General features: G+C 48.7%; 1 protein-coding gene across 2 annotated transcripts; it reads right to left on the bottom strand.

Moving 5' to 3' along the window:
- Positions 1-2,856: 2,856 nt before the first annotated feature.
- Positions 2,857-4,107, bottom strand: LOC123323281 (glyceraldehyde-3-phosphate dehydrogenase-like). Of its 2 annotated transcripts, XM_044911414.1 has the most exons (2): positions 3,938-4,075; positions 2,857-3,883 (listed from the first exon to the last, which is right to left on the bottom strand). In XM_044911414.1, exons 1-2 carry the CDS (start codon positions 4,058-4,060, stop codon positions 3,059-3,061), a joined length of 948 nt encoding a protein of 315 aa, XP_044767349.1. In that variant the 5' UTR covers positions 4,061-4,075; the 3' UTR covers positions 2,857-3,058. The 2 variants fall into 2 exon arrangements, with proteins under 2 accessions (XP_044767349.1, XP_044767348.1); XM_044911413.1 differs by having other exon boundaries at positions 2,857-4,107.
- Between the last annotated feature and the right edge of the window lie 13,478 nt (positions 4,108-17,585).

Raw genomic sequence — 17,585 nt, 5'->3', positions numbered from 1 at the left:
GGAGTCCGCATATACCCAACTTGGGAATACTGCCGTAATCCGTTTACTGAGTAACCTGGAAAGCTTCCAGTTTTGAGTGGGATCCAGAATGAGAGAAAGCTCTGCAACAGATTTGGGCTGATATGGTGGTGCTTGAAGTGTCAGTGGTAGATAGGGATGCTGTGTGGAGACTGGCAGCCCCCTCCCTATCTGTGAATCGCAGCGTAGACCTCTAGGATTTTGGAGCAATGTCAGGTCATTCTCTGAAAATAATTATTCTACCTCTGAGAAACAGTTCTGGGCTTTCTACTGGGCTTTAGTAGAAGCTAAATATTTGACCCCAGGCCACTAAGATACTATGCAAATGGAGCTATCTACCATTACCTGTTGTACGACCCAAGAAGTCGCAAAGCTAGGCATGCGCAGCAGCGATCTGTGGAAGTGGTTTATACAAGATGGCTCTAGCAGGTCATAAAGCAATAAGTACTTTGCCCGAGGAAGTTGCCCCGATGTCCAGATCCATGATTCCTGCTTCAACGCCTTCTGGATCTCAAACTTCACCTATGGCTAATGGGGAGTTCTCTATGACCAGTTGACTGTGAAGAAAACAAAACAAAACAAAAACCTCAGGTTTTGCAAATAGTAAAACTCTGGTGACATAAAACTCTGATTTACAGGACAGTTCTGCAGGACATGGAGGCACCACCCAAAAGTGGACAGCTGCATCACTGCAGCCCCATTCTGGGCACCCTTGAAGGATGGGGGTAAAGGGAAATTTTGCCAATTGGCAGAAATTTGAGCAATGCACCTGGTTGCCCAGGTGCATTTGGACTGAAAGAAGAGGATGCCCAGAAATACGGATCTGTATCAATTCATTAGTTGTGACTAATGGTTTGGCTAGATGGTCAGAGACTGCTACAAAGAGGTCTGGGGAGGAGATAAGAAAATAGAGCTCTCCAGAAGAGGAGGAGAACTGTGTCCCATGTGGATGCTCACCAGAGTGACCTCAGAAAATAAGATTTTAGGAAGATAGGAGAAGCCATTTTGTGGACACCAGTCAGCCACTTTCCCCAGCCACTCCTGTCATCACCCAGCCAGCTCATTAACCACGCAGCCAGGGTGGGCAGCCAGGGGAACTGTGCATGGGATCCACACGAGAACTTCTGCTCACAAAGGCTGGTCTGGCTACTGCCACTGGTAAGAGCCCGATCTGCTAGCAGCAAAGACCAGCACTAAATCCCCGGATCTGGCACCGTTCCTCAAGAGGATCAGTCAGCTTGATGATGGCAGGCTGATTACATCCAACTGCTTCCCTCATGGAAAGAGCAGCACTTTTTTTTTTTTAATAACCGCTTTCTTATAATTTATATACCATACAATCCACAGCTTTGAAGTGTACCAGCTAATGGTTTTTAGTATATTCACAGGTATGTACAACCTTCACCACAAGCAATGTTAGTGCATTGTCATCACCCCACAAAGAAACCCCGGGAGGATTCTGGGAAGATGGCAGAGTAGGTCATACCTACCTGGAGAGCAATTGCCCTGGCAGACTCATTTTGGAACTCTGGAAACTCCTGAAGCCTGCAAACTTCCAGAGGAAGGCTAGGATGGTAAATTGTGGTGCGTTTTCGTCAATTTCAGCTCTTAGCAGAGTCAGGGCTACCCAGCCCGCAGCCCCGTGGCCGGCAGCTGTACCCATGTTCCTGCTGCAGCTTGCACACACCCTGCAAGACCAAAGTGGGCAAAAAGCACCTTGTCCTCCAAATATAGAGGATCAGTGGTCTGATCGCTGACTGCCACTTCTTTTTCTTTCTTTTCTTTCCTCTCTTTTCTTCTCTTTCTTCTTTCTCTTCTTTTCTTTTTTTAGTTTCAGAGGTAGAATTTAGTGATTCATCAGTGGCATATAACACCCAGTGCTCATTATATCAAGTGCCCTCCTTAATGCCCATCACCCAGTTATTGTTCCCCCCTCCCCCCTCCCCTCCAGCAACCCTCAGTTTGTGTCTAGAGTTCAGTGTCTCTTATGGTTTGCCTCCCTCTCAATTTTCATCTTATTTTATTTTTCCTTCCCTTGCCCTATGTGCATCTGTTTTGTTTCTTAAATTCTACATATGAGTGAAATGATGTGGCATTTGTCTTTCTCTGACTGACCTATTTCACTTAGCATAATACCCTCTAGTTCCATCCACGTTGCTGCAAATGGCAAGAGTTCGCTCTTTTTGATGGCTGAGTAATATTCCATTGTGTATATATGGACCACATCTTCTTTATCCATTCATCTGTTGATGGACATCTGGGCTCTTTCCACAGTTTGGCTATTGTGGACATGGCTGCTATAAACATTGGGGTGCACGTGTCCCTTCGGATCACTGTATCTTTTGGATAAATCCCTAGTAGTGCAGTTGCTGGGTCGTTGGGTAGCTCTATTTTTAACTTTTTGAGGAGCCTCCATACTGTGTTCCAGAGACTGCTGTTTCTGGTCACAGAGGTGCAGAGAGAGGCAGGCAGCCCTATTGCTGCACTTCTCCCCATTGTTCCAGCTTCTTCCTCTCCAGCTGCAGTGACTTCCAGGGGATTTAAAGAGCTGGTGCCTTTTTATCCCCACCTTCGTTTGTCTCTTTTTCCCCTTTTGGGAGACAGATAGTAAAGACTAGGACATTCAAAAACAATTGCATATACAGGGAGAGATGCAAGGTCAGAAAAGACCTCAGAAGATTTCAAGTTTACACCCCAGTCTGATCCTTAGCACAGAAACAGCCTATAACAATTTAAAAAAAAAAAGGAAAAACCAATAACAAAAAAGAGCAAACCCTGGGGATGAGGAGAATCTGATTTCCAGAGTTACTACATTATCAGATTTTTTTTTTTTTTGGCTGGATACAGTATACTTTATTGATGGTACATGACAAGGTAGGGGTCCCCAAGCCCCTCCCCTTCTTCAGGGGGTCTGGGATGGAAACAGAGGAGGTCGGGAGATTCTCAGTGTTTTGGGGGTAAGTTGGGGCAGGGACTCCCCAGCAGCTGAGGGCCTCTCTCTTCCTCTTGCTCTTGCTGGGGCTGGTGGTCCAGGGGGCTCTTACTCCTTGGAGGCCACGTGGACCATAAGGTCCACCACCCGGTTGCTGTAGCCGAATTCATTGTCATACCAGGAAATGAGCTTGACAAAGTGGTCGTTGAGAGCAATGCCAGCCCCGGCATCGAAGGTGGAGGAGTGGGTGTCGCTGTTAAAGTCGCAGGAGACAACCTGGTCCTCAGTGTACCCCAGGATGCCCTTGAGGGGGCCCTCTGACGCCTGCTTCACCACCTTCTTGATGTCGTCGTATTTGGCAGCTTTCTCCAGGCGGCAGGTCAGATCCACGACGGACACGTTGGGGGTGGGGACATGGAAGGCCATGCCAGTGAGCTTCCCGTTCAGCTCAGGGATGACCTTGCCCACAGCCTTGGCAGCGCCAGTGGAAGCAGGGATGATGTTCTGGGCAGCCCCTCGGCCGTCGCGCCACAGCTTCCCAGAGGGGCCGTCCACGGTCTTCTGGGTGGCAGTGATGGCGTGGATGGTGGTCATGAGTCCCTCCACGATGCCGAAGTTGTCATGGATGACCTTGGCCAGAGGGGCCAAGCAGTTGGTGGTGCAGGAGGCATTGCTGACAATCTTGAGAGAGTTGTCATACTTCTCATGGTTCACATCCATCACGAACATGGGGGCATCGGCAGAGGGAGCAGAGATGATGACCCTCTTGGCCCCGCCCTTCAAGTGAGCCCCAGCTTTCTCCATGGTGGTGAAGACCCCAGTGGACTCCACAACATACTCAGCACCAGCATCACCCCATTTGATGTTGGCGGGATCTTGCTCCTGGAAGATGGAGATGGACTTTCCATTGATGACAAGCTTCCCGTTCTCAGCCTTGACTGTGCCGTGGAATTTACCATGGGTGGAATCATACTGGAACATGTAGACCATGTAGTTGAGGTCAATGAAGGGATCATTGATGGCGACAATATCCACTTTGCCAGAGTTAAAAGCAGCCCTGGTGACCAGGCACCCAATACGGCCAAATCCGTTCACTCCGACCTTCACCATTGTGTCTCGGGGACGCGGCTGGCACTGCACCAGAAGATGCGGCTACCTGTCGAACGGGGAGGAGCAGAGAGCCTACATTATCAGATTTAAATGTCCATTTTTTTTAACAACAACAATAAAAAAATCACAAGGCATACAAAGGAACAAGAAAGCATGACCCATTCATTTTTTTTTTAAGATTTTTTTTCTTTATTTGACAGAGAGACAGAGCCAGAGAGCACAAGCAGAGGGAATGGCAGGGGAGAGGGAGAAGCAGGCCCTGCACTGAGCAGTGAGCCCAACGTGGGGCTCGATCCCAGATCCCTGGGATCCCGACCCGAGCCGAAGGCAGACGCTGAACCATCTGAGCCACCCAGGCGCCCCAGCATGACCGATTCAAAGGAAAAAATAAGGGACGCCTGGGTGGCTCAGTTGGTTAAGCTACTGCCTTCGGCTCAGGTCATGATCTCAGGGTCCTGGGATCAAGCCCCGCATCGGGCTCCCTGCTCGGCGGGAAGTCTGCTTCTCCCTCTCCCACTCCCCCTGCTTGTGTTCCCTCTCTCGCTGTCTCTCTCTCTCTGTCAAATAAATAAGTAAAATCTTAAAAAAAAAAAAAAAAAAAAGGAAAAAATAAAGCAACCATAACTGCCCCTGAAAAATGTCTGGTGGCAGATCTAATAGACAAAGACTTTAAAACAACTGTCTTAAAGAAGCTCAAACAACTAAAAGAATATGTGGGGAAAGTCAACAAATGATGTATGAGCAAAATGGAAATATCAATAAAGACAGAAAACCTGAAAAGAAACCTAAAAGAAATTCTAGAACTAAAATGTATAATAGCAGAAATGAAAAGTTCACTAGGGGGATTCAATGGCAGATTTGAGGAGACAGAAAAAGAACTGGTGAATTCGAAGACAGGACAATGGAAATTACTGAGTCTGAGAAACAAAGTAAAAAAGATCGAAAGGCGAACAGAGCCTAAGTGACCTACGGAACAACATCAAGTGGGCCAATATACACATTGTGGGAGTGCCAGAAGGAGAAGAGAGAAAGGGGCAGAGAGCATATTTGAAGAAATAATGGCCGAAAACTTCCCAAATTTGATGAAAGACATGAATATAAGCATCTAAGAATCTCAACAAACTCAAAGAACTCAAAGAGCAAAGTGAACTCAAAGAGACCCACACTAAAACACTTTACAATCAAACTTCCAAAAGCCAAAGAAACGTGCATTGGTGGTATAGTGGTGAGCACAGCTACCTTCCCAAAGCCAAAATAAAAAAGATAGGATCTTGAAAGCAGCAAGAGAGAAATGACTTGTCACATAGAGGAGATCCTCAATGCAATTATCAGCAGATTTCTCATCAGATGGAAGACAGAAGGCAGTGGGCTGATATATTCAAAGTTATAAAAGAAAAAACAACAGCAACAAAAACCCTGTTAACCAAGAATTCCATATCCAGCAACTGTCTTTCAAAAGTGAGAACAAAATGAAAACATTCTCATATTTAAAAAGTAAGCTGAGGGAGTTTGTTCCTCCACAAGAGGTGATCCTGTGGGGTGATATGAAAAGCCCTCGACAACACCTGGAAACCATCTAAGGAAATGAAGGAGATCTTAATAAAAGTAAATACGTGGTGAGATTCTGTACCCAATTCTGATATGTGGGTTCCCCCCTCTCCCCCGCACCAAGCAATTCTTCAACAGCAGCTGGGTGTCCTACAATTTCATGATTTTGACACTATCTACTCTGAAATAGCATCAGATTCCACAGGTTAAGGGCTCTGTCCAACAACACTGCATCCCCTTCAGATGCCAACTGGCAGTTCAGGTTGTCGCCTGTGCTTCTGAGAGACTGGCTATATAAATCAGAAGTTCACAACCTCCTCCTTGGGTTCAGTGAGTGTGCTAGAGGGGCTCACAGAACTCAGGGAAACATTTTACTTACCAGAATACTGGTTTATTACTGGTTATAAAAGGATATAACTCAGGAAGAGCCAGATAGAAGAGATGCATAGAGCAAGGTATGGGGAGGGGGGTGTGGAGCTTCCATGCTCTCTCTGAGTGCATCACTCTCCCCAGATGTCCATGTCTTCACCCACCCAGAAGCTCTCTGAACTCCATCATTTTGGGTTTTTATGGAGACTTCATTACATAGGCAAGACTGACTACTGGTGATTCAACTCAACCTCCAGCCCCTTCTCTTCCCAGGAGGTGGGGTGGTAAGATGGAAATTTCCAAATCTCTAGTCACGTGATTGGCTCCACTGGCAGTCATCTCTCATCCTTAGGCATGGTCCAAGAATCACCTCATTAACATAACAAAAGACATCTTTATCACTCTGTCTGAGGGTTTTAGGAGCTCTGTGCCAGGAATGGGATGGAAACCACACATTTCATATTATCAATCACAATATCACACATGGCCAATTAATAAGCTAATATTATTTTAATAATGATTTATAAGCGTACTTTTTGTTTGCTATATTATCTGAGAGACATTTTAAAAAATTATTAGTCTAAAAGCTGGTGTTATTGTGACATTGGTTTCTAACACCACATTTTGTTTTCTACATGATTTGAGACTAATCCATTAAAAAGGATTCTTAATTTATGTTTTGGGGCACAGAATGTTTAAAGATGTAATTGTGTGACATCAACAACCCAAAGGGGTGGGAACAGAACTGTAAAGGAGCAGAGTTTTTTGTACATTACTGAAATTAAGCTGGTCTAAATTCAAATCAGAGTGTTACAACTTTAAGATGTTAAATATTATCCTCATTGTAACTACAAAGAAGATAGCTATAGAATATACACAAAGGAAATGAGAAAGAAATTTAAATACTTCATTACAAAAAAGTTAACTAAACATAAAAAAAAGATAGTAATGTATGAAATGGGGGACTAAAAAGCTGTAAAACATATGGAAATCAAATAAGAAAGTGGCAGAAGTTAAATCCCTCCTTATCGATAATTACTATAAATGGAAATGAATGAAACTCTCCAATCAAAAGACAGAGACTGGCAGGAGGGACAAAAACATATGTTGTCTACAAGAGACTCATTTTAGATCCAAAGAGATTGGATCTAAAATCAGATTGAAAATGAAATACAAGGGGCGCCCGGGTGGCTCAGTCGTTAAGCGTCTGCCTTCGGCTCAGGTCATGGTCTCAGGGCCCTGGGATCGAGCCCCGCGTTGGGCTCCCTGCTCCGCGGGAAGCCTGCTTCTCCCTCTCCCACTCCCCCTGCTTGTGTTCCCTCTCTCACTGTGTCTCTGTCAAATAAATAAATAAAATCTTTAAAAAAAAAGAGAGAAAGAAAATGAAATACACAAATAGGTAGAATGGATTGAAATCATCTGAATTCACAAATACATTGAAAATAGATTGGAAGCAAAAGGATGGAAAAAGATATTCCATTCAAAGAGTAACCAAAAGAGAGCAGGATGGTTCTACTAATATCAGACCAAATAGACTTTAAATAAAAATGTTACAAGAGACAAAGTACATTCTGTATTAAGCAAAAGTTCAATACAACAATACAACAAGAAGATAGAATTATAAACCATTAGGGGTGCCTGGGTGGTTGTCAGTTACACACCTGATTCTTGATTTCAGCTCAGGTCATGATCTCAGGGTCATGGGATGGAGACCTGTGTTGGGCTCTGAGCTCTGTGTGGAGTCTGCTCCTCCCCTCCCCATTCTTTCTCTTGCTTTATCTCTAAAATGAATATATAAAATCCTTAAAAAAAATTATTAACCTTTACATACCTGATAATAGATCATGAACATATATGATGCAAAAACTGACAGAATGGAGGGTAGAGACAGACCAGACAAGGTGGCTGTTGAGGGCAGAGTGGATATGGAATGGCATCTTAGTCCATTCATCTGCTATAACAAAATATCACAGGCAGGGGAACTCATAAACAATGGAAATTTACTTCTCAAACTTCTAAAGGCTAGAAGTCCAAGATCAGGGTGCCAGCATGGTGGGGAAAGGGCCCTCTTCTGGGTCCAGACTTCTCGTTATATCCTCACATGGTGGAAGGGGCTAGGGAGCTCTCTGGAGTCTCTAAGAGTCCCATTTATAAGGGCTCCACCCCCATGACCTAATCACCTCCCAAAGGCCCCACCTCCTAGTACCATCATATTGGTCATTAGAATTTCAACATATTAACTGGGGGGGACCCTAAACATTGAGACCACAGCAAATGGGTAATGGGAAAGGTAGTTATAAATGTAATTATAAATGCCAGCTGTGAGCAGGTGCAGAAGTAAGAACTGTAGTAGCTATACTTGTAGAAAGAAAGACTTATTTCTTCCCTTTTTTGAAATGAATATGTTTGTGTGTGTGTATATATATATACATACCACATATTTTTATTTTCTTTCCTTCTTTCCCCTTGTTAGCTAACATAGGATGTGTTCATAGTAGTTATCTTGTAGTTTACATATTGAGCAATAAAGCTATCAAAGCTGTAGAATCAGCTATGAGAAGAATGAGCATCAACCAATAACAACAAAAAAAGATACATTCTATCTTCTCCTTAGGAAAGGGCTAGCAAATTCTGAGTTTTAGCTGGCACAGATGTATACTTTAGTTAAAGCTTGACTCTGTTATTCTCTTTATTTGGAGACTAAGTATGGTTTGAGGAGATGTGTATGTGCAGGGTGACAAAGGGTAGACTGGTGCGGTGGCTTCATAATGTATTGACTTGCTTGCATTGAACTACATTTCCCAGAATACCCTTCTCAGTGGGCTTTCAGTAAGGTTGAGCCCATAGGAGGGATTCTTATGGAAGATTTGGGGCAGCAGGAAGTAGCAGCCTCTTAGAAGCTCATACATGCTGTCCTTTATCTGCTGGCTCACTCCGTTGGTCCTACAACTGATCCACCTTCCCCTGGATCCTCCTTCAGCTTCCTAGCTCCCGGGCTAGGTGTGTGTTTAGCCCCCTGATGAAGGGCTCTGCCTCCAGCAGGACACACACACCACCAAGGCTGTCAGAGGCAAGAGGAACTGACATAGGCTCAGTCCATCCTCATGGACTCCAGTCTGTCCTGCGTGCTCCTGCTAATTCTTGCTCTACCTGACCTGACGTCCATCTTCCCTTCCTGCCTGCCTGCCCTGTGGTCTCCAAGTTCCCATATCAGACTCAAAGAAAACACCCTGACAGAGACTGCTTCATTCGCTCCCCAGATTGCATAAGATCAGATCCAGTAACAAGTGCCTTCATAGCTATTTATAAATATAGCTTAGTGGTTCTGCTTCTCCAGTTGAATCCTGACTGATACACCCACCAAATTCTTGCAACTTCAGAACCAGAGCCTAGAACGTGGGCATGGACCGATGGGTGTAGGAGATTTGGTCAGAAGAGAGTTTCTATTAGCATCTGACTGAAGCTCCCCTCCCCCAAAAGATGGGAGGATGGAATTTCACAGGGAAGAGGGGAGGGATGCCAGATTCAAAGGCTAGAAAAAGAGGAGCTATAGGGGGAAGGTTGAGAAGAGAACAAGAGAGAAGAGGAGAAAAGATTTCACTGCAGACACTTTCCTTTCCAAGAGCCAAGCCTCGGTGGCTCGTTTCCCTTAGTGGTTCAAGGAGGCAAGAAAGCTGGATAAAGTCACACCCTCAAGCCCTCTAAGCAGAGATCTGTGTGACTGACTGTAGAGGACATCTCTTGCTTCCCTCTGACCAGCAACCATTCTCTCCTCTTTGAGTAACATCCCTCGTACTTTCCTTTGGGGAAAACCTGTCCCTGTGTTCAGCCCCTATAGTTTGGGCTGTGACCCCCTTTCCTAGCTCCAGGAATGGGCACATGCCCCAAGCCTGGAAAACTGTACCCTGGCCACTGCCAGAGGTTCTGGAATGGGTACCTGGTTAGGCTGAGCCAATGAGGTTCAATTCTGGGATCTTTGCTGATACTTCGTCTGGGTTACTCAGGCTTTTAATAGGACGTGAACCCGGAGTTGCCATTGTTTTTCCCAGCAGGGGGCGGGGGGAGTCAGCCTGAGAAGGAGGCCAACATAGAGGTACGTTTGTTATGGAACCTGGACTGGATCTCCCGATGGAAGAACCAAGTGGCACTTGGAGATCTTGGAGGACAGGAGGTTTATTTAATGCCGACGGGCTCAGAGGAGAGTGGTCTCCAAAGGTCTGAGCCCTGAGCACAAAGGGGGCAATTTATACACTTCTACTTCCGCATACTGGGCACTTTTGGCACGTGCGCGAAGCGGGGCAAGGAGAAGAACCCGGAAGAGCCCCGGGGCAAGGACTGGGACTCTCTCGCTGGCTCGGTCGGCCATCATAGGACACGGATTTTCCTAATCATTCCCCCCTTTGATGCCCCTTTAAACACTTAGTTTACAGGGCATCATTCTGTTTGACTCTGAGGGTTGACTGCAAGGCTTGGGGCGAATACGGACTTAATCATAAACTTAACAGCACACCAGATAGCAGAAGACCAGGACTGACTGGGGCCAGGAAAACCATAGTGAAACGCGCTCAGAAGTAGACAGCAGAGGGCCAGTAAAAGTGGGATCTATGACCTTAGGTAGAAGCCTCTGGGGGAAAGCCCAGTCAGGAGGGGCAACAGTGTAGAATCCGACTCTCAAGATGAGGGAAATCACGCCGAAGCCAGAGTGGGTTCGTGAAGTCTGGCTGGACTCTCCACTGGCACGGCTCCTCATCCGGATGATGAGCTTTCTTCTTTCTTCCAATCTTTGACCCAAACTGAGTCCCCTGTCTGGAAGGAGTATACCTAAGACCCTAAGGAGATCGGGGCCCTCTCAAAGGTGTACTTTTGTAATTTATTTAGGGTGGCCCCCAGGGCCTGAAGCTGCTCCTTTATCTCTTTAACTCCAACCTGATGCAAGTTTCCTGGAAGGCTTCCCAAGCATGGGGGAGGACATCCATATATTAATTCGAATGGGGAGAAACCTGATGTCCTGGGCGTGCAGCGAGCATGCAGGAGAGCTAGGGGTAGCAGATCCGGCCATGGAAGTTAGTTTCCTGACAAAAACTTTGCTAAGGTTCCCTTGAGGGCTGCGATTCATTCGCTCTACTGTTCAGAGACCCTGTCTCCTCTTGCCTTGGGTTCAATCGGAGGCTAGTGTGTCCAGTGGGCTCAAAGGTTATCTGAGCCCTAAGCTTGGAGAGTATGTCTCGGCCCAGGAGAGGGATGGGACAATCAGGCAGATCATGTTGGACCTTGTGGCCCCCGAGTTCACACTGGCAATCCTGGCAAAAGTGCCGTATCGCTCGTGTCCCAGTGGCCCCAAGGATGGTCTCAGTGCTTTTGCTGAAAGAGGCCACTGGGGAGGTGACAACAGAGTGCTCAGCCCCAGTATCAACCATAAAAGTCACTGGTTGGCCCCCCCACCTTCATTCTGACCGTGGGCTCATGGGGGCCAAGGAGGAAAGAGCCCAGTCCCCCTCAGTCTGAGTCCATTCTTGCAAGGCCTGTGAGGTCCTCCTCTTGGGGTTCTTCCTTGTAGCGGCTGGGCATTCGTTTTTCCAATGCCTTTTCTCTTTACAGTAGGCACATTGATCCCTTGCCAAGGGGGTTCTGGGCTTCCCCCCTTTCGGTGGTTGGGGTCTCCCCATCTTTGTGTTGTCCTTTTCTTTCAGGGTGGCGGCAAGGAGGCTGACTTTTTCATCTTTTTGTTGGCTTCCCGTTAGGCTGTGACCTCCCTGTTCATGTAGACCTTTTTGGCAATCTCTGTTAGTTGGGTGATGGTCATCCCGGCAAAACCCTCTAGTTTCTGAAGTTTTTTTCTGATGTCTGGGGCGGCCTGAGCCACGAAGGAGGTGTTTACCATCTGTTGGCTTTCCTGTGCCTCGGGGTCAAATGGAGTGTATATCCTATAGGCTTCACATAGATCTTCCGTAGTAGTCCCCAGGGGACTCCCCTGGTGGTTGAGTGACCGAGGATACCTTAGTCATGTTCATGGGTTCCTTAGCTCCTACCTGGATTCCCCAGAGGAGGGCCTCCTGGTACCAGCGGATGTGGACCTGTCCCTCGGTTGTGGTGAAGTCCCATGCTGGGCACTCTTCCAGTGCGGCCGTGTTAGCCCAGGCAACAGGGTCAATGACTCCCACTGGTGCGTGCTCTTCCAGGTACTGCCGTGCACCTTTCATTATTCTCCTCCTTTCCTCTGTGTTAAACAGGGTGCAGAGTAACTGTTGGCAGCCTTCCCAGGTTGGCTGATGAGTTGGAAGAGGGATTCTATGAGGTCTACCATAGCCTGTGGTTTCTCAGAGTAGGATGGGGTGTTATGTTTCCAGTTGAGGAGGTCGGTGGTGGAGAAGGGCTGATAATACATCATGGAACAGCCAGGTTGGACCATCCCATCTTCATGGCACCTCTCGGGTTCCCGTGTCTCTCGTACCGGCATTTGGAGAGCGCTTGTGCCCAGCCTGGGGCGCAGCCTGGCTGCTGGTCCTGGAGAAAGTGGATCCTTTGGGCCTGGGGGCACCAGTGAAACCGATGGTGGCAGAGTGTCTGGAGCTGAAGGGCCAGGTGTAGACGGTCTTGGGGGTATGTACAGTGGGGGCAGGTCTGGTTCATCCTCGGGATCTCCGGCGAGGATTTGTGGAGACTCGGGCTTTTGCTGATTTTTACCCAGGGGGAAGGGTCTGAGCAATTCCTAGCCAGGAGTCATTGTACGGAAACTGGTCAGGGTGTCCTGGTTCTCCTGTTACGACTCGCCATACTCGATGAATCGTTGGGACATCCAATGTCCCTTCTGAAGGCCACCCAACATCAAAGGTGGGCCATTCCAATTCACATAGGGTTCTCAACTTGCTGGGGTTCATTCTGACTCCATAGTCTCCCGAAAACCCCTTTCCCCGAACGTTGGGGCTGGTAAGCGGTGTGGAGTCTCCACGTGATGTTGAGAGATTTGGTCAAGACCTGTATGATGTCTGCCACAGATGCAGGTCCATTGTCACTTTGTATTGTTAATGGCAGGCCGAACCGGGACACGATCTCCTGCAAGAGGACTTTAGCTACTTCCCGGCTTTGCTCCGTCCTGGTTGGGAGGGCTTCAACCCACCCAGAGTATGTGCATGCTATTAAGCATCATTCACTCATTACTCAGCACAGTGCTGGAAGCTGACTGATGTAGGAGTGCTTCTTGAGAAGGGCCTCTAATGCAGCTTTTCCCAGATGAGTGAGTTGGTGGTGTTCCTTGATTAGATGCCCTCCAGTTGCTGTTGGAACAAAGATGCGCCCATCTGGCATCATCCACCATCCCTTTTCAGTCAGGGTGGCCCCCTCCGCCATGGCCCATTCCTTTTCCATTTTAATATAACTGGGCGGAGGGACTTCTTCCGGGGGGTGTCAGGGCCATGGTGAGGGAAGGGGCTCTGCCCATGTCCTCACTGGCTGCAGTCTTGGCTGCCTCATCTGCCAGACGATTTCCCCACGCTATGGGGTCATCTCCTTTCTGGTGTCCCTTACAGTGCAGGATTGCTATTTCCTTTGGAAGCCAGACAGCTTCGAGGAGTCTCAGTATCTCCTCCTTGTTGTTAGCTTTTCTTGCTGCAGTTAGGAGGCCCCTTTCCTACAGTAGCAAAGGCGTACCGAGAGTCAGTATAGATGTTGACTCACTTGCCTTCACTAAGGCCTCGGGCTCGGACTAATTCAGCCTGTTGAGCTGACCATCGAGCTGGTAATGCCTTAGCTTCCAGGACTTCAGTGGTTGTGGTTACTGCATAACCCACTTTCCGGGCACCCTCTCGTAGGTAACAGCGTGAGCTCTGGATTCTTTACAGCTTGATCCCGCAGATCTGGACAGCTCGCGTAGACTTCATCAGTCACCTCGGAGTAGTCATGGTCTGGTTCCCCCTCTTCTGTGGGAAGAAAGGTTGCTGGATTTAATGTCCTTACTGTTTCGAGGGTGACCCGCGGGTTTTCGCAGAGGAGCCTTGGTATTGTGCTAGCCGAGAGCTGGGAAGGAAGTGGTGACCCTGAGTGTTCATGAGGGACACAACTGCATGTGGGACCTTGATGTTAAGTTCTTGCCCCAGGGTAAGTTTGTCTGCCTCCCTGACGAGTAGGACTGTGGCTGCCAGCACCCTGAGGCATGGTGGCCATCCGCTGCCATGGGGTCCAGCTTCTTTAACAGGTAAGCAACTGGCCGTTGCCAGGGTCCAACAGTCTGGGTGAGTACCCCGAGTGCTATTTTTTCCTTTTCAGTCCAGGCAGGGGGTTCTTGATCTGGTCCCCCTAAGAAATCGTAAAGGGGTCTTGCTACTGCGGAGAACCCAGGGATCCAGATGCGGCAGAATCCTGCAGCCCCCAGGAATTTCTCGTAGGCCCCTTTTTGTCTGGGGCTGTGGCAGGGAGATGATGATCCTTTTCCTCTCCGGCCCTAGTTCTCTTTTCCCTTGGGTGAGGAGAAAACCAAGGTATCGGACCTGTTGTTGGCAGATTTGTGCCTTCTTCCATCAGGCTCAGTATCCTGAGTCTGACAGTTTTTTTTCTGAGCCACTTAGGTGCCCCCGGGGGTTGCTTTTTAAACACACAGCTTCTGGGATATTCCCCCCCATCCCACCCATTTTGATTCAGTGGGTTTGCATAGGCCAGATACTATTACACCCAGTGCTCATCAAAACACGTGCCCTCCGAAATACCCATGACCTGGCTACCCCATCCCCCAAATAGGTGTCTTTTTAACAGGGCCCTCCCAGGTGATGCTTATAAAGGAGGTTTGGAAACAATGTCTAAGCCTTGCTGTTCAGAGTGTGGCCAGTGGACCAGCAGGATCTGTATCGCCTGGGGTATCTTGTTTAAATTGCCAATGTCAGCCCTACCCCCAGACAAGCAGAATCTGCCTTTGAACAGTGTAGCAGCTTAGCTTTTGATCTGACCTCTTTCTTTTCATTTTAGTAGGGTTCCTCCCCCGACTTCCTTACCCCAGTCCTCTCCAGAAGAGCCAGTGTCCCCTGCCTCTCCCTGAGACCTGTCCCATCCCTGGGGGATGCTCGCCCCAACCTCCCACCACCCAGAGACAACAGGGAAGGGTGCTCTGTGAAGCTAAAGAACCTAAACAGCTGTAGATCTTGCCTTGTTAGAGAAGGCCGACTTGACTCCCAGGTCCTCCAACCTCTGCAAATTCCAGACCCCAGGCCTGTCTCATGATCTCAATTATGGTTGGTCTGCTTTGTCTCCATCAAGTGTTCTGAAGCATTTCACACACGACTGGGCTTAGGCAATTTGGCCAGACCTTTGATCATGGTCTCTAGAACCGTAGGTTTACTCTGCCCTGACCCCATGGTGATGTCCCCGTGTGCGGTGGCGCAGAGACAGACAAAGGGGTGGGGGATGCCTCCTGAGATGAGGAGACCAATCAGATGCCCGTCTGGCCGTGTCCTGAAGGAGCTTAGGTGAGGCTTAGCCATAGTGGTCTCAGCGTTGTGACTTACGATCGGAAACTATTCTTATCCCGCCATAGACCGTATGCCGTTCACCATGGAATCGCATACAGGCCCACTCAGGCTCCGCAGGCTTCTGGGGACCTTAAGGGTGCTGGCCTGTGGAGTCACAGAATCAGTCGGCTTGAGCAAGCCAGGTTGGACTGCACATTCACTCACACATTCACTCCAGAAGTTATTACATTCCCTCCCTGGGAATCCCTACCTGTGAGACCTCTAAGAGGTCTCTGGGAGGTGATCAGGCTCCCCTTCCACCCCAATGGGGGTGGGCCTGTCTGGGTTCTGGGGCCCCAGGCCTTACCGGAATCCGACGTGGGGACCAGGTTCTCACCTCCAAGTCTCCTCGAGTCCAGCAGGAACAGTGGAGCGGGGCCCAACCTGAGGTGAGCGGGGCAGGAGACTGCCGAGTATTAGGCAGGGAGCGCCTTCTCCGTTACGATCCCTCGTTCCGCCACTGCCCCCTCTGTTGCCCCCAGACCAGTGGCAACAATGGGCCAGCACGGTTGGGTTTCCCAGTCAGGGAACCAAATGTTACAGAACCTGGACTGGATCACCTGATGGAAGAACCAAGCGGCACTCGGAGATCTTGGAGGATAGGAGGTTTATTAAACGCCGGTGGGCTCAGAGGAGAGTGGTCTCCAAAGGTCTGAGCCCCGAGCACAAACAAAGGGGGCAATTTATACACTTCTACATCCGCATACTGGGCAGTTTGGGCGTGTGCGCGAAGCGGGGCAGGGAGAAGGACCCGGACTCTCTCGCTGGCTCGGTCAGCCATCTTAGGCCACAGATTTTCCTTATCACATTGAGCTGGTAGAAGGGACAGAGACATGCTCCTAATGTTATCCTCTGAGCACCTGGATCTGACTATGCCTGAAGCTAAATACATTTTAGCGTACCAATAAGTTCCATCTCCTTCGTTGTTGTTGTTCTGTTGAAGTCCATTTGAAATTGGGGTTCTGACACTTGCAGCAGGGTCAACACTAACAAACTGACCCCTCAGTAAAAGAACCTGTTTACACCTGCCTCACATCTCAGGTGTGTTTGATTTGGGGGAAAATTAAGGAGGCTGGAGACACTGTTAACAACGGCGGCTAACCTTACTGAGCACTGCTTAGGTACCAGGTACCCTGGACACACTACAGGTATTTCAATGTCCTCAGAGCTACCCCATGAGGAGGCTACCCCAATTACCTGGCATGTTTTAGATGCGGCGCAGACAGCTTAGGCGGCCACCTCCCGGTTACGCAAGAAGCAAGAGGCATCGATGGGAAAGGAACAGCAAAGCAGCCCGAGAGGACTCCCCAGGAGTGGCGGACAGAGAGGTCCTATCCTGACTGCACCAGTGCAGGCCAGCTGCCCCCTCACAAGTGCCCCCTTATGATTGTTGCAACAATAATGTTAGAACTCGCCTCACTCTGCCCTCTACCCTCACACGCCAAGACCAGCGGGGCTGAGGCAGCTGCCTGTGCCCTGCGTCTTCTCCATCATCAACCGTGGTTTCTTCCACTGCTGTCTGTGGGCTGTTCTGGCTGCCCTCAAAATATATTCCATGTGTGGGCCGATGAGCTCCTTCCTTCATCGTTTGCAAGTAACATCAGGCCAACCCGTTCTCCGTTGTGCCGGTGAAATGCTGAACTCTCCAGGCCTGTTTTTGTCTCACCGGGGTCTCATCTGACCTGCCAGAGGTTGACTTTTAAAACCCAAGTCTTCATCATTAACAAGAGGCACATGCGGAAGAGGCAGAGTTGTCTTCTCGGCCCCGCAGCTGCATACGATCTGTGTCGTAAATCTAGTTCCCGGAGTCTGATGGGAGAAAGCGTGAAAGAAGGCATTTCCAAGAACATCCCCCCGTGTGCTGTGGGAGTAGCCCTGTGTGACTTGTGCGTGGGATAAAACCCAAACGCCCCCCTGCCGCAGACCCTGCCTCGCCATCCGCACCTGCAGCTACATCTTCCTGCCTCCCCCCTTGCTTCCACTTGCTCTCCACTCCAGCTAGACTCAGACTCGCCCTCCTCTCTCGGCACAAGGCTTTTGCACATGCTGTTCCTTCTCCCTGAAACACTCTTCCCTGCATTCTTTATCTAGTTAAATCCTCTCATCCTTCAAGT

The sequence above is a fragment of the Neomonachus schauinslandi genome, chromosome 16 (genome assembly GCF_002201575.2).
Source record: "Neomonachus schauinslandi chromosome 16, ASM220157v2, whole genome shotgun sequence".
Lineage (NCBI taxonomy): Eukaryota > Metazoa > Chordata > Mammalia > Carnivora > Phocidae > Neomonachus > Neomonachus schauinslandi.
Note: the sequence above shows the minus strand (reverse complement) of the source record. Positions and strands in the feature narration are given on the sequence as shown.

Excerpts from the sequence above, each read along its gene's own strand:
- LOC123323281 (XM_044911413.1), bottom strand. The coding sequence starts at position 4,060 with ATGGTGAAGGTCGGAGTGAACGGATTTGGCCGTATTGGGTGCCTGGTC.